Below are 23,630 nucleotides of genomic sequence, written 5' to 3'. Positions count from 1 at the left end.
GAGGGATGATGAGCACATCAGACAGGCCAAGTCTGTGAGATGTCAAGAGGTAGATATTCACATTTTATTCCATAATGGTAAAGGTTTTGGACCTTTACCATTCTCAGGTGTGTAAGGAAGACAACGGAGAAAAAGAGGAGGAGGAAAGAAAGCCTAATATAGAGGTATGTCGTCTTATGTAAACATTAAAACGCTGTTTTGTGTGCAGATGTTTCATTTGTAATAGTATAATTTTCAGATAACATTACAGATTGAAGGATATGAGACTGAATGGCAGCTAGTAGCAGCTATCTGGATAACTGCTCCTTCCTACAACGTAAAGCATTGTGCTGAAATTTAACTGACCAATATCAGTGATAATGACTACCACTATATCCATAAAACATAGATTTCTGCACTGGTTTGCACCAGCTATGTGTAAGCTGGTATGAGCCACTTGGCATCTGGCACATTGTAGTAAACTAACTGCTGTTTCATCATTAGTGAGCTCTGTGATACTTTATGATTGACAGCTACCCTAGCAGTATGTGTGTAACTATTCAGTTGTTACAGTTATGTTGTAACTTATCTCTGTGGTACAAGCTTTTATTTTAGTAATGCATAAATCACAACTTAGTAATAATTTACATAATAACTAGGCTAAGTTTGAACTTACACACAGCTGGTGCAACAGGCTGCAGCAGTTATTTGTCTACTCTGCAGCTACATGTTTTGGCTTGTAATAATCGAATATCTACTTTATAACTGTCCAGATGCTCTCAGGAAACATCTGCAGAAGCCTCAAACTGCTGGAGAGGTTACATCTGATCTCCCGTCTACACCACTCTCTGAAGCAGATCAGTTCAGATCAGATAGGATACAATGTGGTAAAGTTGATGACACACTGTCCAGTAACATGAAGTGCACAATGGGTGTTCCACAAGGGTCAGTGTTAGGTCCTCTATTATTTAGCCTATACATGAATGATCTCCCTCAACAGTTTCATGATGTAGAACTATAAATGTATGCAGATGACACCATCGTGTACACACATGCAAAAACAGCTGAGTTAGCTGCTGCTAAGCTAACAATTGCATCAGAAAGGATCACACATTGGCTTTATCAGTCATATCTGAGTCTAAATGTAAACAAGACAAAAGGTATGTTTTTCTCTAAGACTATGGTACAACCTCCTGATGCTGATGTCAAAGGTGAAAGGATTGACACTGGTTTTAAATATCTTGGTGTGACACTGGATCCAAATTTGAACTTTAAGAAACATATTTAAAAAACGGTTAAAACCATAAAGTACAACTTAGCAAATTTTAGACATATTAGAAACTGTCTCTCTTTGGACGCAGCCAAGATATTTATGGATGCTATGATTCTTTCCCTTATGTCTTATTGCATCACATGTTGGGGGCCATAAAACCTCTTGAGTTCTTTTACAAACAAACTCTAAAAACTCTGGACAAAATTCAATGCATTTCCATCACTGTAGGGTACTGGAGAAATACAATTTACTGAGCGTTGAGAATTTTTTTGTTCTCAAATTTGTGCCTAGTTTATAAAATTTTAAATGGTTTGGCCTCCTCCACTATGTGACTTTGTGTACACTTGCTCAGTAAGTTCTATTAGATCCTCCAGAACATCCTCTATATAATATTGCACCATACCATTTTGTCGCACTGCATTTGGGCAGTCAGCTTTCTCTGTGAAAGATGATGATATGAAGAACTGTTGTTCAATCAATACATTCAAGGCCAAACTAAAAAATCTACTAAAGACCAATCAGCTGTGTGACCACTGAGTGTAAACTTCATCTATGGTCTTCTCATTAGCGCAGGTAGTCTTGCTTTTAATTTGACAAGTTTAAATTATTAATTTCTAATTGACATTGTGGGTGTATGTGATGTGCTGTTGTGTGTAGCTTTGTATTTTGTATGGTGTGTTCTGTGTGTTTTTTGCTTTGCACTGCTTGTTGTTGTGCTTTTGTATGTTTTGATTGTTGGGGACTGTGGATGTAAATAAGTAAATTACTCCGGTGCAGTGCATCTTTAATGATTAAAACTGTACACTGTCCAAATCAATAAATTACCATCATATCAAACACTCCAGCTACCTGCAATGAAACACAGCCTGCAGCAGGTGAGTTCTGTTCATGGTACAGCTGCAGTTATGTAATTAATGTCAATATGGACAAATCCAGACACATTTTTGCTATAATTCTATCAAATATGCACAATAAGTTTTGAACATACGTAACTCATCCTGTACATCTGGAATGTTTTGTCCATTTGTTCACAAATGGATGTTAGAGAGTCTATTTTTATTTGACAGTACTTTTACCAAACCTTTAACCATTTTCTAACCTTCACAATGACAGAAAGTCACGAAAACTGCAGCTTGCACACAGACTTTATTTCTTTCATTTTCACTCATTAATTAATTTTTTTTCATTAATTTTTAAGGCAATATCGCCACCTACTGGATCTTTTTCAAAACAAAATTCAAATGAGCTAGAACTACACTGAACTATGGGTCCATTTAAGAAAGTTTCAAGTCAAATACCAATATTATCTATGATTAAATGGTTTCTTACATACTTGAATTATCATGGTAACACTTGTGCAATAAAATATATTGAATCATAAATATCATTTCTATAATAAGAAAGGGAACATAGCTAATTTAAATACTAATCAATATTAGACTGCGACCATCTATATTTATTCAAGTTGTCTACAGGACACATTAAAGCTAGAATAACTTATTCCCATCAAAAATCATTTAAACCTGGATTCTTGACTTTTTTTCACTCATGTAATTGAACAGTTTTGGTCAACCGTTATCTATAATTCATGCTTCACATGTGTTTATTGCCTGATGTGTTGTAATTTATGAATAATTGTATGTTCTTACTAAAAGAATTAATAACTACATTTGCATGTATGTTTAGATTTACCTGCAGGTGAAGCAACAACAGACACAACATCCACTGCTACTCTACAGCCTGCAGACACCATCAACTGGACCAGATCCTGAAGTATGTGAGTCCATCAAGGCAGCAGCTACAGATCCCGTCTGATATGATGAGGATGGAGTTAGTCAGCAGAGGCCATATCAGCTAAAATAAGACTCTACATTTACAAAATGACAGGATAGGAGAAGTTCTCATCACCACCACTTTACAGAAGTGAATGGAGAGAAAATCAAGAGAAGCTGGGTGGAATATTCCAAAAAAAAAAAAAAAAAAAAGTCTTTACTGCTTCTGCTGCAAACTGTTCTCACAAAAAAACTACAAAATAATCAGTAATGGACTTAATTACTGGAAAAACTGCAGTGAAATACTCAAAACTTATGAGAACAGTCCAGAACATTTTAGGCACATGACATCATGGAAGATGTAATCTGTGGATTGTAATCTATGAATGACCAAGTCTCAGTGTCTTGGATGTTACTCACAGGTAGTTGGTAATATTTAATCATTTATTCATTCTTTGATACGTGATTTGTTTGTTTGAGGATTAATTTTAACTTGTAAAAATAAAAATATTTATTTTTGTCTTGAAACCATTGTGGTGTCTGATGTTTGTTGTCCATATTTTTACCGTAGAATGAGCAGGTGGTGACGAGGCAGTACTGGTGGGGCAATTTGGTTGGGGGGGGGCACCAAATCCTTATCTCACCTAGGGCACCAAAATGGCTAGAGGCCCCTGGGAGGTGGGGTACAGGACACAGAGAAAGACGTTGTGGATTATTGGAAGTAGATAAGATTATACCATTAAATGTAGTGAGGATTTTTTTTAATTACAACTATCATTTAAGAATTATTTATTTACATAATGATGCAAAGTAGTCCAGGGATAATGTCTCATATTACACACTCCGGTACAGTAGGTGGCGGTATGCATTTTATAAGCAACTGTTGCAACCCGCCATGATACCAGAAGAAGAAGAAGAAGAAGAAGAAGAAGAAGAAGAAGAAGAAGAAGAAGAATACAATCATGAGAAGAAGATGTTCCCAAACCATCCCACAATGCATCGCGATACATACGTCATTCGCTCCTCAAAATCCAAGATGGCGGTATTTGCGAAACGGCCTATGGTGTCTGTTTGAGGACCAAAAGCATTAAACGAAGGCGCCGTGCCGCAGAGCAAGAAACTGGCAACATTTACATAGAATATTCACCGTATAGTCGTCCAAATCATTAAACAGAATCGTGTTTTGTATCCTGAAAGAAGCGTTGCTCTGCTAGAAGACGCTGGGAAGCTAACTTAGCGTTAGCTGCCCACTAACTTTGATAGAGTCAGAGGAATATCCAAAAGACAGAAGGTAATGGAAACATATATTGTTTTAATGGTATACTTGACTTGTACTTCATGTACATTAGTTTGGGTCACGTCAACGTTGACAGCAAGCGTTGGCTAACGTGGATATTAGCGATGAGCAGTCACAACAAACCAAGACGAAAATCATGCGCACATTTATGCTACTGTAGTAAATTCTTTACTATTTAGTCGCAAATCCCATAAGAAGGAACGACGACCAGTTCCCCATCTTGATGTTTAACGTTAGCGTAACAGTAGAACCGATTCATCAACATGATGTTAGTTAGCTTAGTATTTATTATCCAGGTAACTTACTTAACGTTAGCTTGCGGGCTACCTGGTTACGCTACCCAGTTAGCTAGCGGTGAACTTGTTATCTTGCTAAATAGCGTGACATGTAATAAGTGTGTCTTTTTTGGTCTGCGGTAGAAACGTCCTCCTATAAGGTATTTAAGTGCGAAGTTAGCTGCGTTCGTACAAAGCGTGTGCTTACAAATACACTGCTTCAGATAGCTAAGGTAACGGTAGCCTTAGCTTGCGCTAAGATAATTGTAGTACAACGGCCTCATAACAACATTAGTGATTCATGATGATTTCCTATGTACTATGTGCTTCATGAATAACGTATGACATTGAAAAAGAGGAAAAAACACGTATATTGTGATGGACCGACTGGTATCTCATACTAATTCCATGCATATCATACCTTCTACTTCATGTTTTCAGTGATTTGTGTGTTATTTGGTGTAATTGACCAGTACAAGTACTTTTTCAACCAGTCCAGTGCGACAGTATCCTCAGTGTTAATATCTTTTTGTCATCATGCAATTTGTTTGTGAAATTACTTCTGTCAGTTTGTGTTTGATAAGCAAATGCTTGTCATCTTTGAACAGTCTCTCATAAAGTGAAGCCAGCTGATGGAGCCAGTTAGACAGTGAAGCTTTAGGCCTTCTCATTGCAGACATTTTGACTTTTTACTATCAGAATTACAGACTGACAAATATCAGCTATGCCTTTAAGCAAGGTTTACCATGTGTTGTAACCAGCTAAAATAGACACCAGTGTAAGCAGGAGAAGGTGCAAGTCACCATGGTTGATCAACGGAACATAAAGGCTTTTGCTTTGTCATTAGCTCAGCTGATGTTTTAGAAGGGTCGAAACCTTTGAGGTCCAGATCTTAATTATGTTTTTAGGGTGCATTTACATCTTTAGTTTGGTTCATTTGGTCCAGACCAAGGGAAAAATGTTTCTATCCAGTTTGAGCTCACACTGGCTTCAAAACAAAAGAACTGAGACAGACAGACAGACAGGTAACAGTTTCAGTGACTCTCATCCTGCACCATCAGCACTACATGGACACAGGTGGGAAAATAATATTCTGCTGACTGATAGCAAGTCATGAAGCAGGCTTCTTGTATATTTAAAGAATACACCACTGATTTAGCATCGCACTGCTTTACAAAGATCTATATCGATGCGGCAGGGTCTGAGATATCTTTTATACCCCATGTGTGTCTATAGAGGTAGTAGTGAATGAGGGATTAGTTGTGTGATTGTGAACACATCTCAGGTCAGCATATCTGAGGTTGAAGTTAAAGTTGCTGTAGACCTCGTTTAACTGATATTTAAGGTCATAAAGTTCAGCATCAGTTCAGATCATTTTAATCATTTCTAGAAGTTTGGATCATATGAAGCCAAGACTGTCATAAGTGTCAAACTAATCTAAACGTGTAAATACGTTCTAAATGTGTTAGATCTACCTTAATTCATTTAGACTGAGGTCTGCGTACGGCACGGCTGATTGCATATTTGACACTGCAGCAGACTGTAAGGAGATAAGTTATGATTGTAGAGGCTGAATCCTATGAATATGATTTACATTTGTATTAGACTGATATAACGTTTTGTGACAAGAGTCAAGACACTTGATAACATTTATGCAAAAATCTCATAAAACAGTCCTGCTCATTGATTTGAAACAAAGCCCACAGTGGCCGACACACATTCATATAATCTCACTATATAATACGACATCTTTGTCCAAACAGTTGCGTCCTTTATTAAATATGTGGTCTTTGCTGTGTTATGATGAGGTGCTGTTCTGTTTCTTTGCATGATATATGTCATCAAAGTATAATTAATTAATGTGACATAAGCAGAGGTGGTCTGCAGGAAAGCCTGCGTATGGAGTTGGTTATTGATTAATGATGATGGTAAACTTGGTCTAAGATGATTGTACATTAATCTGTGATCCTCCCTGTACGTAGCTCGTCAGTTGGAGCAGAGGAAGACAGCAGGAGTTGCAGGGATTCAAGCATCCCTTCTCATCATCGGGCCCTGAGATGACATCACAGCAGCCTCAGCTCCCCAATGCTGCTATTCCTCCCCAGCTTGCCCACAACTCTTCTCATCAGGCCCGGCCTCACATTCAGGCTAATCAGCTGGACTCAAGTCAGCACAGTGCAGCCGCTGGCCCTCTGGAGCACAGAGCTCTGACAGGCAGGCCTGGCTGCTCCGGTGTGGCTACAACCAGCGGGGTGGTGACCAACAGGAACGTTTCTTCCTCCTGCCCCAACTCCAGCTTGTCCAGAAGAGATGGAGGCTTCGAGCCCTGGCCTGAGGAAGCAGTGGACAACTCCCATGGGCTGTACTCACTCCACCGCATGTTTGATATAGTCGGAGCCCAGCTAACGCATAGAGACGTCAGGGTACTGTCGTTTCTGTTTGTCGATGTGATCGATGAATATGAGCGCGGTGGCATCAGGAGTGGAAGGGATTTCCTGCTGGCCTTAGAGCGCCAGGGTCGCTGCGATGAGACCAACTTCCGACATGTGCTCCAGCTTCTGAGGATTATCACCCGCCATGACCTGTTACCTTATGTCACACTCAGGAAACGACAGGCCGGTGAGTATAGCAGTGTCATCAGTGTGTCCACAGCAGAAGTTCAATACATGTTTAACTAAACTTGCCGACCAGTATAACGGGGTTCATACTTGTATTATCCAGGAGCTTCATTGACCCAAAGCACTCAAAAGCCAAGAGACTAGAGAGGATAACAGGAGATATTAAATATGACTGTATGATCAAAAATATACCACATATATATATATTACACACTAATAGGTATACTACACAAATAACATTCATAGTTTTTCAACGTTTATTCCACTGTCAGAGTAAAAAGGTTCGATATCAAGACAGCAACAGCTACCATTATGTCACTGCATGTTGTGACCTCAGTGTCTGGCGTGTTGTCTGGGAGGAAACGTTAACAGAAGAAAGTCAGTCAGAGAATCTCTTTTAGCTGCTTTTACATTATGATGGCAGCATGTGACTGAATTGTATTGAAGGCATATTAAATATGACTAAATGTTGTATGATTACAGGATAACAACACACTTATATTAGACCAAAAATATGATCATTATACCTCTATAAATATTATGATTGAGTAAATAGGTCACTCTAAAAGTTGTGTTTTATCCTCAGTCACTAACATTCAGCAACATCACAGTGCACAGCCAGTCCCATTCAATATTAAACAACGTTATATCATCAGACTCTCAGCAGAATGTACGAGCTACATGAAAACAGAGTCTCTAAACACTGAGAAAGTCTCAGTAAACAGTCAATACTGATGTGTAATTACCTCCAGTCTGTGGTCTGTTGTTGCCCTCTGACCCTCACCTGCACAGTTAGTGTCATGAACACAAACTGGAGGAGGGACAACACGAGACCATGACTGAAATGTTCCTTTTAAATCCTGATGTTACAATGGTAGAGGCTGATGGGTGGATGACTGTCAGCCATCAGCGATGGACAGCGGTCCGACCCATCAGCCCGACCTTAGTGTGTGTATTCTGCACGTCCACTAGGATACAGGTTCTATATGTAAGAGCTGTGAAACAACGTACATGTTCTCATTGTTTTTTATTGCCATTGAGTGAACGAGTTGTAACTCAACTTAAAAAATGAAACCTTCCCCGACCGTCCCGGCTGCAGGAACAGCCTGTGGACTGATATCTGTGTGAAACACAAAAGACTATTGATGACAACAGAATGTTTTTAGACAGCGATGTAAAAACTAGTAGGAAAGATTTCTGACATCCAGAATAAACACTGAGCACATGATAACATATGTGATATATCACAGTTATACACTCACCAAACACTTTATTAGGAACATCTATGCAATCTAATGCAGATCACTTTATAATGCACTTACAATGTAAGTGATGCACAAGCCTCCTCCTGTGCAAATATATATGTAAAAGTTTATCTGAAGCTAAAATTGAAATTTCAGCGTCCAAATGAGTCAAATCAAGTAGATATCTGTCAACGTTACAGTCTTTTTAGTGCCAAAGTTCCTCTTTTTGTTACTATACTTGTCCGAGGAAACATAAAGAGGGAATTTGATGCTAAAAAGACTGTAAATGTGTCAGATATCCACTTGATATGACTAACTCAGACTGATGAAGACTCATATGAGTGTTCAGATAAACTTTTAAATCACATTTGAAGGGGAGGAATGATTGCAGTGTTCATATGGTCACCTGACCAGGCAGCTGTTTGTTGTTTCATTTAGATTGATGGCGTTGTGTTTAGAGGCACTATGGATCTGGTTGACCACACCTGAGCTCAGTCACTACAGATATTTGCAGTTTTACCAGTTCTGATGTGTGTGCCAATGTTAGTGAGTCTCAGCCCCTCAAAAATGCAACAGTGTACTAGAATAATAATAATAATTGAAACTGTGAGTAGCGATGATCAGGCCCTCGCACCTTTGTGCACGTCGGGGTGCACCACACGTGAAGAGCTGTTAATTTGGAGCAACATGATGCAGCAATACATTTACCAGAAGGCAACATGGATATACGTTTTCATGAGTATTGGAGGATATAACTGTCACTTCCTGGCCTGGACTCTTATCAAGCATGAGAAACTTTATGACTGATGGTTCATCTGCCCACCAAATGTCATACAACTCACTGCTGACCTTTTCTTCTGCTCTGCTTACATTCACCGTCACTTCTCTGCCACTCGCTCTCTGCATTTGCTCAACTACACACACTCATTTAAATGAAATGCGTTTGGGGGCACTGTGGAGCCCGCTGGCCTCATCTGAGCCCAGTCACAACAGAACCTTCAGAGCTCCTCAAAAATGCAGCGGTGTACTAGAATAATAATACTTAAAGCTGCAAGCAGTGATGAACGGGTCCTCACACATCGCATGTGTCAGAGGGAGCAGCTGTCGTGGTATCACTACTAGAGTTCGGCTCTTAATTTTCATGATTTTTGGACATTGTTTGAATGAGTGAAATATTATTTCCTGTGTGCAGTATGTGGAGCTGGAGATGAAATATTGGAAATTGCGTATTTTATTTGATGAACTATGTGTAATTTAGGCCTCACTTCCTGTTGCCGGTAGACAAAACTACATAAATATTAACACAGCAATACATTTACCAGAGAGCACCTACGTCTTGTTGCTGTATATCATGTGTTGATGTAAATTTCATGTAAATCGGATGATGTTTGTCACAGAAGGCTGACTTCCTGTTGTCAGTAATAATAATAATGATAATAATAATAATATCTTTATTTATATAGCACCTTTTAAAGTAGGTGGCACTTTGACTATGAGTCAATATTGATATGCAGATGTGTTCAGGCCTGGACTCTTATCAAATATGACCAATTTAGGACAGATTGGATAATGTCAGATGGAGTTACAGCAACTTCCTGTTTAATGCCCCAAACATGTTTTGGGCAAAATTGACTGGCATGTCACGCCAAGGGAGGTCCATGAAAATGAAAAGGCTTTGTAATTTTGTATTGCAAAGGTCTTTAGATGTTTCCTACCAAATTAGAAGTCGCTCGGGTTAAATCTCTAGGAGGAGTTTGTTAAAGTACAATCCTGTCAATGGCTTCATTTTGCAAAACAAAATGCAAAGTAGTGTCTGACTTCCTGTTGTATTTAAGCTGTGGCTCCAAGAGGCTTTTTCAAGTCTCAAGATGTTACATGTGCCCACCAAAGTTCATACATATATGTCACATTTGAAGGTGGGGGCTTTGACTTTGAAATTTTCTAGGGGGCGCCTTTGAACCATTTTTTCCAAACCCAACATCATTTCAGATATCAAGTTACACTCCTGATTACTTCTATGCTAAAAGTAATCAGGGGGCACTATAGAGCCGATGTGCTACACCCAAGTCCAGTTATGATACTAATCCTCCTGAGCCTGTCCTGCTATAAGACTGGAAACAGTCAAAGACCATAATATAACCCTACTATGTTATTAAAGATGAATGAAGATCAATGAATCAAATCTCAGCAGATACATGCACATTCACTTTAGCCGCCTACACAAGACGACGTTAGATTAACACCAAAATATAGATTCATAAACGTGACAAATACCTCAAACCCCTCAAATTATGAGTCCTAATGTCCAGCAATCAATAGAAATAAAAATAGAATAAAGTTAATTAAGATTGAATCAAAATCAATGTTAACAAGGAAGGAGCGAGAAGCTGCAGTCTCATGCGTAGTGCAGCCAATCAACCTTGGACAGCAAGGATCCAGGATGAAATCATCCATTGTCAAGACTGTTCCAGGAGAAGCAGCGTGTCCTTGGTGAGAAAGAAAACCTCTCTGTTAACCTCAATATAATTCTAGTTTAAACAGAATTAATCATATTTACAGTAGTGCCCATATTTCAGTCTTCCCAACCATTCTGATGTGTTGGATGTGACACCAGAACCCTTCTCATAGTGGGAAGAGTTTTTGACTGGTATCTAGACATCCAGGCTGCTTTCATGAGGAGAGACAGGTACATGTGATGATTTGGTCTGAATACGGCTTAAATATTTTGATACCAATGTTCTTAAATTCTGTAACACAAAAGGAAGCGTTGCTTGATTACAATAATATCTCAGTGTCATCTTCCAGCTTCCAAGAAAACCTCTCTGCACTTGAGGAAGAAGAAGATAGAGAGCTGAGGAGGAAGAGGAGGATCCTACCTCCTGACACTTGACCAGCCATCAGTGAACATATAAACATCGTACTATCAGTCTACAGAGGTCTCCAGGACCCTCTAACACCTCCCTCTCAAATTCAGGCCTCCTCAGCAGATTTAGTTTTGTCTCCAGATGGAGACGTGATCAGTGCAGAGAACAGAGTCAACTCGCTGATGATCTTAACAAAAACTCTGTTTGTTTTTGACTCTTTGGCTGAAGAAAGAATTGACTTTCACCTGTTTACATGTTTTTACTCTGTTTGAATATTATTAAAAATTAAACAGTTTCTGCCAAAAGAAGAAAAAAAAGAATTACAGTTTAAACATCGTCTTGTCTCTGTTTTACAAAATCATAGAGAACAATAGATACTGGTATTGAAAACTCCTAACGATACCCATCCCTCATCAAAAAGATGGAAAGAAGAAAAAGGAACAAGTGATGAGTCAAAGTAGAGCAGCTCATCTGTCAAACATGCTTGTGTTGTGGTAAAGATGTGTACGACTCACTGCTGACAGAAGCAACAGGATGAATTTACACATGCATCCAAACTGACTGGAGCACATTTCATCATTCAGCAGGACAACAAACCCAACAACCAACACAGCAACCAAAGAGGTGGAACTCCAGTCAATCAGCTGATCTCAACCAGACCAAAGGCAGAGAGTCCACAACAAGCCAGAACTGAAGGAGTCTGCAGTGAAGGTCTGGGAGAACATCACCAGAGAAGATACAAAGTGTCTCCTGATGTCTACGAGTCCAAGACTTCAGACAGTCGTTGACTGCAAAGGATTTTACACTAAATGTTAAATATGATGATTGTGTTTGACTACATGTGTGTCCAATTACCTTTGATCCCCTAAACTTTGGATGTTGTTTGTTCACAGGTCTGTGTCTGTATCTCCCACACAGTTCTTTCTATATTGATGTAAACTTGCTCAAATTAAAGCTGAAACTGGCACTTTAATATTGTATCTGTTATTTTATACAGGCTGCTATTTTGGCTCTGTGTCCTATTTGACTGAAAATAACTGATATAAACACACACAAACATAAACATGTAGGTGTGTTCAGTACCAGTCAAAAGTGTAGACACATTGAAGGGAATGGGAAGGTCTGCGTCGTCTCTGTCTGCTGTGTGATGTAATCCACTAGTTTGAATGTGATGATTGCAACTGAGATTCAAAATAACGTCAGACATCAACTGTCATTTTCAGTGTGCCCAGACCCCGTTGACAAGTATCTGGAGGAGACGTCAGTGCGCTACATTTCACCAAGAGGAGCAGTACAGAGCAGGGACGCAGCGCCTCACAGGAGGACAGGTGGGTGTTTGTGTGTGTCTCTTCAAACATCAAGAGTAAGATGAGTAATATATCAGCTAATGGGACATTCTCATAAGTAGCTAATTGTAAAGTATTGTGTGCTGTGATGCAGAAGTTTGATTAACATTTTAAATGTCACACTCCAGGTCCTCAGCCAGTCATCTGCTGCTCTCCATCAGGACCCCATGTTGGCCCGCCCCGAACAAAGCCAGCGACTCCCGTATCCAACCGCAAACGGAAGAGAAGTCATTCCTCAGCTGACTGCAGAGAGAAGCAAACATGTGGTAAACAAAAACAACAGAGAGATCATTTTGTCTGATCTTAAAGAATATGATGCCAAAAAACTGTTTTTTATGAACCTGCACTTAAAGGACAAGGCTGGCAATCTTTATATTTCTCCTTTTGTCAACAATCTTATGCGCAGAACCAAAACAACAATGAACTCATCTTACTTAAGCAATATTACACAAGAGGGTGTGCTCTCGTGTAATGTAATATTCAGTGATGCTTACAGAACGAGGCGCTTGTCAACAATAAGGTAAAGCACACCCTCGAGTGTAATATTGTGATTATACAACATTTACCAACAAAATAAAAGATATAAACAAAATATATTCATATTGTGAGGCAGTTCGCTCCTCCGTTTCCATGGAAATACATGGGATATGACTAACACCTGGTAAACAATCACTCATGTCAGTATAATCCAATGTAATAAAACCCAGTTAACAGCAAGTAGACCGACCCTTAGTAACGACCTAGCAACAGAGACGATTTCTAGTCCCTGCTGACTCAGCCAGACAACTTCAGCTGAATGAATAAATACAACACATATAAACATAAAACTGCTTTGCTAGCTTAATCTCGTAGTAACTAAAATATCCACTGAAAAAATATTTTTTCCATGGACAGATTTAGCTACTACGTCCGCAAACTTCACAGACGTTTTTAAGCTAGTAGCGCCACAGCACCGGCACAGCTGATGGAGGATGCTGGAGTGGAAGCTGAGATAAACTCTCAACTGAAGGGAAAATGGTTAAGTTTAGCTGTGTGTGTTAGACTATATATCTTCAAACGTTTAAGTTACGACTGAAAATGACAACAGAATAAAACAAGTTTGCCAAGTTCACATATTTCTGCAATTCAAATCAACCACCAGTCGTCTACCCAGAAGTGACCGTTGTTGTTAGCGTGATGTCACAGTCTGTAGTTCTAGTGAACGGCGGAGTGATATTTTTAGTGATTTTAGAGCTTTTTTCATTTGAGCACGGCGAGGTGTGCTGTCATGCTGATTTGAACACGTTCTAAATATCTAGTTGACCAATCAGATTGCTTGGTCGGAACTACCTGTTGTGTAATTTAGGCTTATGACAGTGGTGATGTAACGTGTTGAGTTGTATAATTTATCTTGTTTTTGTGGCAAAATACATGATGACAGAGCATCCCATCATAGTGCATTTCATTTATTAAGGTTAATCTCCTATGTTTCTGATACGTTCTGTCATATATTGAACAAATGCAATAAAAATTATAAAATATATATATATTGCTTATTGATCTGTAGCTGGAGGTTTGGTGTGTGTTGAGTTTGAGCAGAACTGAAATTAGGTTATTATTTATGTGTTGTATAATTATAATTATTGTGTGTATGTAGAGTCTGATATCTTATTCTTCTGCTCTGGACCTCTGTTGTCCTGTTAAAACATGTCAGTGAGTCACACCGCTGCATGTCCCTTCACCCCAGAGAGACAGTGATTAATACACAGACCAATAACGGCAGTAAAACTTTAAGCCTCAGTTCCTCACACAGTAAATTCCACTGGGTAAGTGTGGGAATGTGGTTCCATTGACAGAGCTGCGTTAGGTCGGGCTACATATCCCAACATCTTTGTGCTGAAGTTCTCAGAGAAATTTACAATGTAGCACAAAGTCAGGAGAATCAGAGAGTTAGCTCAATGAAAATGTCCAAAATAGTCTCTTGGAGTGCATCGTCAAACACACACAGACTGTATAAACCGGTTCATTTATTCCTTATAATCAGCAGTCAATCAACACATTCCTGTTCAGAAAGTCGTCCACTTGTCGAGGACTTTTGAAGGTGTGTTCCTCACCGTCAAAAAAGAAACACAAGCTGTCCCAGTAGTACATCTGGAACCTTTTCAGATCAGCTGTTCATGTCCTGTTGAACTGACATCTAGCCTCCCTCAGCTGGACCAATGAGTCCTGGTGGATGTGAATCTTGTTGCCCTTGTACGTTAACTGGCCTTTTTATAGTTTATCTCGGGCAGACTGAGGACTCTGTGTGCCCTGTCAGTCTTAACAGTTCCTTGTTTGGTGTCCGATACCAGCATGTCTGGAAGCCAGGTGTCAAAAAACCTGATTGCCTATCTCCCTTCTTCACCTTCTTTAAGACTGATGACTTGTTGTCTCTGCAGCTTCTATTCTAACTGTCCTTGGCTCGTGCGGTTAAGGGCTTTGCTCTTTGCTCAAGTTAAGTGACTGTGCCCTCCACACAGTTCTGCAGTCTTCACCCACAGAGATGCAGCTCTCTCTCTCTGTCAGTTATTCTTTTGGTGTTGTCTCCAATGTGTTTACTCAGTCTATTCAGTGGGGACTGCAGCAGATTTCTGCTCTATTAGAGAGCTAATCGCTTCCAACATTCTGGGCAATAACACTGTTGTGTCTTTTCGTTGAAAGACGTCGCTAAGAGAGCAGGCCATGTCATCTTCAGTTCCCGACATGTTTCCCAACAAAATAATCCACCAGAAATAACAAATAATTGGACCTTGAGGCGGGATGCTGGATCATGTGAAACCCATTTCTCAATGATTAATTGAGAAACTAAAAAGAACTGTGTGTTCATGTGTACGAGGTGTGTGTGATGTATTCTGTGGATAAATCCTGACTGGAAGGTATCTGCTTCTGTCTCAGTGGTTTGATAATGTATCATAGTTTGGTTGCATATTGTTTAGAGACGCCCAACGAAACCGCCTCTGAATTGGAGGACGTCCGAGATTTGTTAGAGCAGATTTTTTTCAGTCGGTTCTCAATCAGAGAGAGTTTAGCAGAGCTACCCCCCCCCCTCACACACACACACACACACACACACACACACACACACACACACACACACACACAGACAGCTACAGATACCTGGAGACGTGGTTGGAGAACAGGTAGAATGAACTAGTTCATTTCGAGCATACTCCAGGCAAGCTGTTATTGGGATGTTGTCATTTCTAAATGTAAATGAGGAGGTCATTTGTCTCAGTCCTGCTCTCTTGTTCACTCTGTTTTGACTCGATACTTCTGACTCTTACCTTGTGCTCTCCTCCTCAGATATTCGCCTTCGGGTTCGTGCTGAATACTGCCAGCATGAATCTGCACTTCAGGGCAACGTCTTCTCCAACAAGCAAGAGGCAGTGGAGCGGCAGTTTGAGCGGTTCAACCAGGCCAACACTATCCTCAAATCCCGAGATTTGGGCTCCATCATCTGTGACATCAAATTCTCTGAGCTTACCTACTTGGATGCCTTCTGGAGGGACTACATCAACGGATCATTGCTAGAGGCCCTTAAAGGGGTCTTCATCACAGATTCCCTAAAACAGGCTGTGGGCCATGAGGCTATAAAACTGTTGGTCAACGTAGACGAGGAGGACTACCAGGCAGGTCGGCGCAAACTGCTCCGTAATTTGGTCACAAGCGGAGGGGCTCCCCCAGGAAGTAGCAAAGACTGTGTCTCTTAGATACACTGTCCAGGTGATAGCATTCGGAAGGAACACTGCTGTGCTTCCCTCGCGGGGAATAGAGTGAGATGTGGTGGTGTCATTTGAGGTGCCTGAAGTGCGTGCCTAAAAGAAACTCAAGAATTTCCAGCCAGCCCGTTGATTCCTGGAGAGCGAAGACCGGAGGATATCTAGTTGTCACCCCTAAGCGTAGCATGCGAGGTGATTGGGAACTGTGTCAGCAAAAAGTAGGCAATGCGTAAAGGTTGACATAATTTTGAATATGAAACTGTTCATTTTCTTCAAGGGAGGAGAATGCTGATCTCATGTGCATTAAATCTAAAGACAAGTTTGTTATTTCTGGTATGTTAGTTCATTGAAACACATTTGTTGACTCCCATGATGCTCTTAACTCCAGTTGAAAAGCAGAGTTACTACAGAAAACATGCTTAAAGCTGACAAGTTACTCCCAGTGGGAGCTGTACTTTATTGTCAAAGTGGTTCATTTTTGGTGAAAACTTTCAGTTTTTCAGGTACATTATAGATTGATTGGATTAAACCAATCAGAAAGTGTTCTGTATGTTATAGAAAGGCACAGACCGTAGTAGACTTACCATTTGTTTCTCTGTTTCTGTCATCTTATTATCCTACTTCCCCAAGAATTTTAAGAGTTTCCTTGTCTGTAAAGATGAACCCTTTTTAGAGCCTATTTTACCGGCTCATATTTGGTCACTCTCAACATTATTTGCTGTGTCCGAAATCACTCCCTATTTAGTAAATAGTGCACTATATCTACCTTATGCCATTTTATTTGAGTGTCTGAATTCTGAGTGTGTAAATGTATCCACAATATAATGTCCTCAAACTTTCTACAACCGAATGATGAAGGTGGTGTCCATGGCATGTTCACTACTATGTGCTAACAATCTCACAGTGCAGTGTAGCACGTTTCATAGATGCAAAATAATACGTGTCTGAAATCTCAACTTACTGCTCACTATAGAATAAATGATCGGGTGTTTTATATGTAGGGAGGAGTGAACGAGTGATTTCTGACACAGCCAGTGAGTCTCGGCTTTCTTTTAACAAAATCTCAATAATGACTTTTGTTGGACGATGTATTGTCCCCGAAATAATTGTGATAAAAGATATTATTGTCATTTTAAGACCGTTTTATGCCACAGTTGCAGTTAACATGGTAATAGCAGTTCAAATACCATACGTACCTGTTTGAGAGGTGCCAGGACCTTCACCGTCTTCACATACCTGCATCCTACACAAACAGCCCACAGACCCCCAGCATACGTTCACTAGCCAAGAGTTTTGGGTTTCTAGAAACGTCAGGAGCCGTTTTTATTTGTCGGGGCGAGCGTGATGCTCACGCAAAAAAAGGGAATTTTATGAGTTAAATATACACAAGTCCTTCTCTGTTTGTCTTAAAAAAAGAAAACATTCAAATTTACGACCACCGCATTAGTATTGTTGGTGCTTTCTGCTGGTCTATGTCAGTAGGTGGTAGTATTACCCAGGATTCCTCTGGGGACCGGACTTTACTCATAAAGCAAACTTGTTGAACAGGAACGACTCGCGGCGTTCACTCACTACTGTTTACAACTTTTTCCAGGTTAGTGGGGATGCAAAGTTTCTCAAGATCAAAATGAAACAACTCAGTAATGTTCCCCCAGAGTTTAACGTTTTATTGTCATAGCTTGCTAAATGAAACAATAAAAACAAGCGGTAAATAGTCTGTTTCATGTACACTACATACTGCGGTTTTTCATAGTTGTGGTTCGCAAAAACTGGATTAATCAAAACGCTGAAACCTTCTGGAAACAACCTGCTGAAACAGTAGACAGACCACACAGTAAATGATGCTCTTTATTCTGGCATCATGTTCGCTAAAATGTTCTCAACAAACATGCAGATAAACACAAAGAGCAAAACCGATAAAGGTCATGTCCGTATTTAGTTTGATAAGTTGATGATGTAATTATTGTGACAGGCCGAATCTCAAACATCTTTTTAACAGCAGCTGTGATTCTGGTTGAATTTTAATCTCAGTCACTGCCAATATTGAAACCGTTGTGTTGAGTTTTATCTGATGGAACATCGATACGTCGTCATTTACAGGTGTTTGAGATTTTCATTGTCGGCCTCGACCTCTTGACCTCTGCCTCTAACCCCTGTTCACTCATTATGTAAGACTGTTACAAGATTGAAGTTTTATTTGTTTTTTATTTGAAATGACCTGGTTGTGTGTTGGTAGATTCACTTTAGTTGTCATGGTAATAAGCTCAAGAACAGACACAGTGTATGGGTGTCACAGCGTCAGCAGAGTCGTCTGTTGACTGTTTGTCGATGGAACAGCTGTCCGTCTGTTCAACTTCGTCAACCTTTGATTTCAGACATTTAGTGCAATTTATTTGTAGCTTTCTCCACTGCCCTCTGCTTCCTTCCTTCAGAGGCACTAAACCGCAGGCTGACAGTGCGAGTGTGAAGCATTTCATTCACAATGTGTTATTCTACAATTGTATTCTGAGCATATGGCAAAAGTGTTAAATGGGATTGATGGTGGGGTGATGATGGCAGGTTTGTTTACTGTGTGAATCAGGAATACAGACGGCTCCCGCCTGGCTGTTTGTTCTCATGTAGGTGCAGAACTTCTGAGCATGTCGGCAGCCGTCTGACTGAAACACAGCACAGAGACTGTGCTATGTTAAAGTATTGTTTTTTTAATATATTTAATGACAACATACTTCAAATTCTTGCTTCTTCAGTATCTCATCATGGTAACTATGGTATGGAAAGGTTAGAGAAAGATTGTGGTCACATTTAGTAAAAAGTTAGATGTCATGTACTTCCTGCACCTGCACTGAGTACTGACATATGACATAAACCCTGTAGAGCAAACTCAATCAATATGGACACAGTTCCCATGGTTACTGGGCTGCAGTCATACATTTTCACACATTGTGGCTTTAAAAAGACAGCATTAGACGGGTGTACCAGGATTGACTATGACTCAATGCAAACTCACAGTACTTTAGTTTGAAAACGTACAATACCACTGATCTCTATCAAAGATAATGTAGCATAATGCAGCTCTATGATGAGATTATTTCAATCCTGTAACAGAAGTAGATCGGAGACTGAATATCGTTGTAATAAGACGCCAATATGTGGTATTTTTCCTTTACTGTTCTGTTGCTCGGTGCACACAGCCAAATGACTGACATAAATAATACCAGTCAGCTCGCAGGCTCACACAATGTAGCTGCAAATGTGTACTTAGTCAGCAAAGTAGGGTTTGATTCAGTTCTTCAAAATAACAATCGGCTCCTGAAGTGGGATTGTGAAACTAAAAGTGTGTGTGTGTGTGTGAGTGTGTGTGTGTGTGTGTGTGTGTGTGTGTGTGTGTGTGTGTGTGTGTGTGTGTGTGTGTGTGTGTGTGTGTGTGTGTGTGTGTGTGTGTGAGATGTATGCTCTGGATAAATCCAACATGTTAAAAATCAATGTGTTTTCCTTACTGGAAGATCTGTGCTTCTGTCTAAACAGTTTGATAATGTATCATATTTTGGTTGCGTATTGTTTAGGGACGCCCAACGAAACTCGGCTCTGAATTGGAGGAGGTCCAAGATTTGTTACATTTTTTTCAGGTCGGTTCTCAACCAGAGAGAGTTTAACAGAGCTCTCTGTCAGTGTTCGACTTCCCATTGTGAATATTTGTTCTTGTTGCATTATCATTCTTTTTGCCAAATTTTTGTAATCAAATTTTTGCCTCTTTTAGTTAAAGTGTGAGCTGAAATTCAGCATTTTACTTTGACGTATCATATTAAAAGTTAAGTGTATGATTTTACTGTATATACGTTTCCTGCTAAAAAAAAAGCCCTTACTTATTATCTCTGTTGTCATCACATCCATGGGTACATATCAGAACACACAAGTCATGATTGGAAGGCCACTAATACTGTGAATTATATAAAGTAGGCCTACATTTTATATTTTTACCCCAGTGGAATTTCATATAAGGTTGAAAGTTAGTATCTATTATATAGGTTGGTGTATGTTTTGTTGATTGTATGTTATGTTAGTTGTTAAATGCAGCTGTCTTTTACGCAAAATTGCATGTAACCTTCATGATCCCCAGAAATGTCATAGACGCTCACAGTGCTAACATTTTGTAAATAACTTTATTGGATGTCAGGTTTTCTTACTTTTGCATTTCTTTCTGAAAACAGACACGTAGGACTGTTAATAAATGAAGTGGATGGGTTTTATTGAAGTCCCAATCCTAATTTTTCATGTCACATGGCACATATAAAAATTAATCTTGTTGGTGGAAAATAATGTACAATTTCCAGATCTGACTGTAAAACAAAATATAGAGGACATATTTACACAAGACGCTTCCTGATAGATCTAATGCTTATAAGTTGTGGAATAATCAACACATGTAAATGTTTAAACTGTGTATGAACATTTACACACTGGGCCTTGGTGCATCTCACTTCTCTCATACACGTGTCCTCATTCCTTCCACTCGCCTCCTGCTTATCAGCTCGTCACTCTATGGACACGAGAAAGTCGACTTTCTCTAATCCAGGCAACACTTTTTTGACAAACTAGGCAAACCGAGTTTGTTTGGGCCATGAATGTTCTTGCAGAGACTTGAATGTAATGTATGTCAGTATGAACCAAACACTCTACCAGTATGATGGTATAGCTTTCAACACATGTAAGTGAAATGATAACAAAAGTTGGTGGTTAGTTCTGTTTAACTGTTGACCAATAAAAGTAAGCCTTGCCGTTTTCTGTATGCCATGGATACTCCGCAATCAGTTAATTTATTGATCACCAAACTGAGCTTTGACTAACCGCCGTGACAGCGGGTCTGCTGCCTGTCAGTCAGTATGATCCAACTTTGTACAAAATAGATTAAACAAATTTCTGAAAATACGTTGGCTAGTCCTGTGTCCTTGTTTCCAGACGGTGTTTTCATAAAGACTCTGCAATCAGTGGACTCGTTCATTAAACTGAGTTCAGTCGCTGCAGCAGCAGATTTACAATCCAGACACAAGTCTTCAGACAGTTTCACATTTCTGTTCTTCAGGTTTTGTACTTCATTTAAAATAATAATAAACACAGCACATAAAATAATGGATACTACATCAATGTGCCAAGTCTCAGCTTTAATGTGAGTAGGTTTACATCACTATAGAAAGAAGTGTATGGGAGATATATCCCTTCTAACACATGGAGGCCAAAGTGTAGGAGTTCACAAGTAACTCTACAGACTCACATGAAGTCAAACACAATCATCACGTTTCATTTTTAGTTTAAAGTCCTTTGCAGTCGATGAGTGGCTGAAGTCTTGGACTCAGACATCTGCAGATGCCTTCAGCTCTGGCTTGTTCAGTTCAGTCTGGTTTTCAGCAGGTAGAATGCAGCTCAACAGGATCGAGATCAGGTGATTGACTCGGCCAGTCGAGGATACTCCATCTCTTCACCCTGAACAGCTCTTTGGTTGCTTTGGCCATATGTTTATGATCATGTGAATTCTGTCTTTGTTTCTGTATGTTTTCTGTTATTGAGGCTCACCAGGGCTTTGCATCTTGTGCTGATTTGTTTAAGAAATAACTTGATTGCATCTCTTTTTGGCTGGAACGGCCAGAGTCCAGCTCTATAACCACGGTTGTCCATGAGTGATTGACTGAGTGAGTGAGTGATGAAGTTAGCCTGTTGGCTGGCTGAGTGTTGCAGTTTGCTCTTTCAAAATGAATCGGCATGAGATGGAAGAAGCAGAGGACAGCAGCACAACGCAGAGTGACTGTATTTCTGCTCCGAGCTCTGACGGTGTTTAATGCAGTGAAGTCGGCTAAACTCCTGTTTAAACAGACGTGTGAGCCGAGCTGCTGCTAACGATTGCTCAGCTTGTTTCTCTGGAAACTTAAGATCCAGATGTCCGATGACTAAAATCCTTCATCCCATTAAAAGATATACTTCAAAAGGTCTTGGCCTTATTTCTTGGTCATAAAAAAAGACCAAGATTTAAATAGTTTAGCGTAAAAATGTGGCTTAAAACTGAATAAAAGTCAATTTATGACAGTTTCCACCGGACAACCATCATGCCGACGTATTATCTTGTATGCATATAGAGGGCATTTGGTAGAGGGGTATGACATTGACAGGCAACCAAATGAAACAGACCGTAACTTTGATTAAAATTACAGATTTTTGAGGAGCAGAAATATGCGGGGCTCAGCTCAAAGCAGTGGCAGCCCACAGGACCTGAAGGATGGACCCAAAGTTTTGGCACTGCGCTCACAGCTGTTGGTGTTGACATGAACACAAACACTGCAATATAGGAGCATTTGAACGGAAACAGTGATTCACAACTTAAAAAGAATGTGGGAGGAGGGTAAAGCCTGTCAGTGGTAGGAGGCATGGTCTTGTGGCGATGCAGGGGGGTCAGAGGACAGAGACTGACCACTGTGTCTCTGCCAGATCTGAGTCGCGCATGCATGAGCGGGTCTGCCATCTTGGCCAGCTAGGTACGGCAACACCACTTGGACAAACCATATGCAATTGCAATTTGTTAAGTTTAGTTATGATTATGATCAGGGCCATTTTGGTGCCCTAGGTGAGATAAGGATTTGGTGCCCCCCCCCCAACCAAATTACCCACCAGTACTGCCTCATCACCACCTGCTCATTCTACGGTAAAATATGGACAACAAACATCAGACACCACAATGGTTTCAAGACAAAAATAAATATTTTTATTTTTATAAATTAAAATTAATCCTCAAACAAACAAATCACGTATCAAAGAATGAATAAATGATTAAATATTACCAACTACCTGTGAGTAACATCCAAGACACTGAGACTTGGTCATTCATAGATTACAATCCACAGATTACACCTTCCATGATGTCATGTGCCTAAAATGTTCTGGACTGTTCTCATAAGTTTTGAGTATTTCACTGCAGTTTTTCCAGTCATTAAGTCCATTACTGATTATTTTGTAGTTTTTTTGTGAGAACAGTTTGCAGCAGAAGCAGTAAAGACTTTTTTTTTTTTTTTTTTTGGAATATTCCACCCAGCTTCTCTTGATTTTCTCTCCATTCACTTCTGTAAAGTGGTGGTGATGAGAACTTCTCCTATCCTGTCATTTTGTAAATGTTGAGTCTTATTTTAGCTGATATGGCCTCTGCTGACTAACTCCATCCTCATCATATCAGACGGGATCTGTA

At 39.8% G+C, this 23,630-nt stretch overlaps 1 protein-coding gene across 1 annotated transcript; it reads left to right on the top strand.

Moving 5' to 3' along the window:
• The first annotated feature begins 4,007 nt into the window (after positions 1 to 4,007).
• Positions 4,008 to 21,331, top strand: dedd (death effector domain containing). Its single transcript, XM_067591183.1, has 5 exons — positions 4,008 to 4,315; positions 6,579 to 7,215; positions 12,546 to 12,650; positions 12,797 to 12,934; positions 15,990 to 21,331. Exons 2-5 carry the CDS (start codon positions 6,654 to 6,656, stop codon positions 16,394 to 16,396), a joined length of 1,212 nt encoding a protein of 403 aa, XP_067447284.1. The 5' UTR covers positions 4,008 to 4,315; positions 6,579 to 6,653; the 3' UTR covers positions 16,397 to 21,331.
• The last annotated feature ends 2,299 nt before the right edge of the window (positions 21,332 to 23,630 follow it).

The sequence above is a fragment of the Thunnus thynnus genome, chromosome 6 (assembly GCF_963924715.1).
Source record: "Thunnus thynnus chromosome 6, fThuThy2.1, whole genome shotgun sequence".
NCBI lineage: Eukaryota > Metazoa > Chordata > Actinopteri > Scombriformes > Scombridae > Thunnus > Thunnus thynnus.
The sequence above is the reverse complement of the archived record's forward strand: the minus strand, read 5'-3'. Positions and strand labels throughout refer to the sequence as shown.

Bases quoted from the DNA above. Each gene is read 5' to 3' on its own strand.
- dedd (XM_067591183.1), top strand. From the start codon at position 6,654: ATGACATCACAGCAGCCTCAGCTCCCCAATGCTGCTATTCCTCCCCAG. The intron at 7,216-12,545 runs GTGAGTATAGCA...TGTCATTTTCAG, and splicing joins ACTCAGGAAACGACAGGCCG to TGTGCCCAGACCCCGTTGAC. The intron at 12,935-15,989 runs GTAAACAAAAAC...TCTCCTCCTCAG, and splicing joins CAGAGAGAAGCAAACATGTG to ATATTCGCCTTCGGGTTCGT.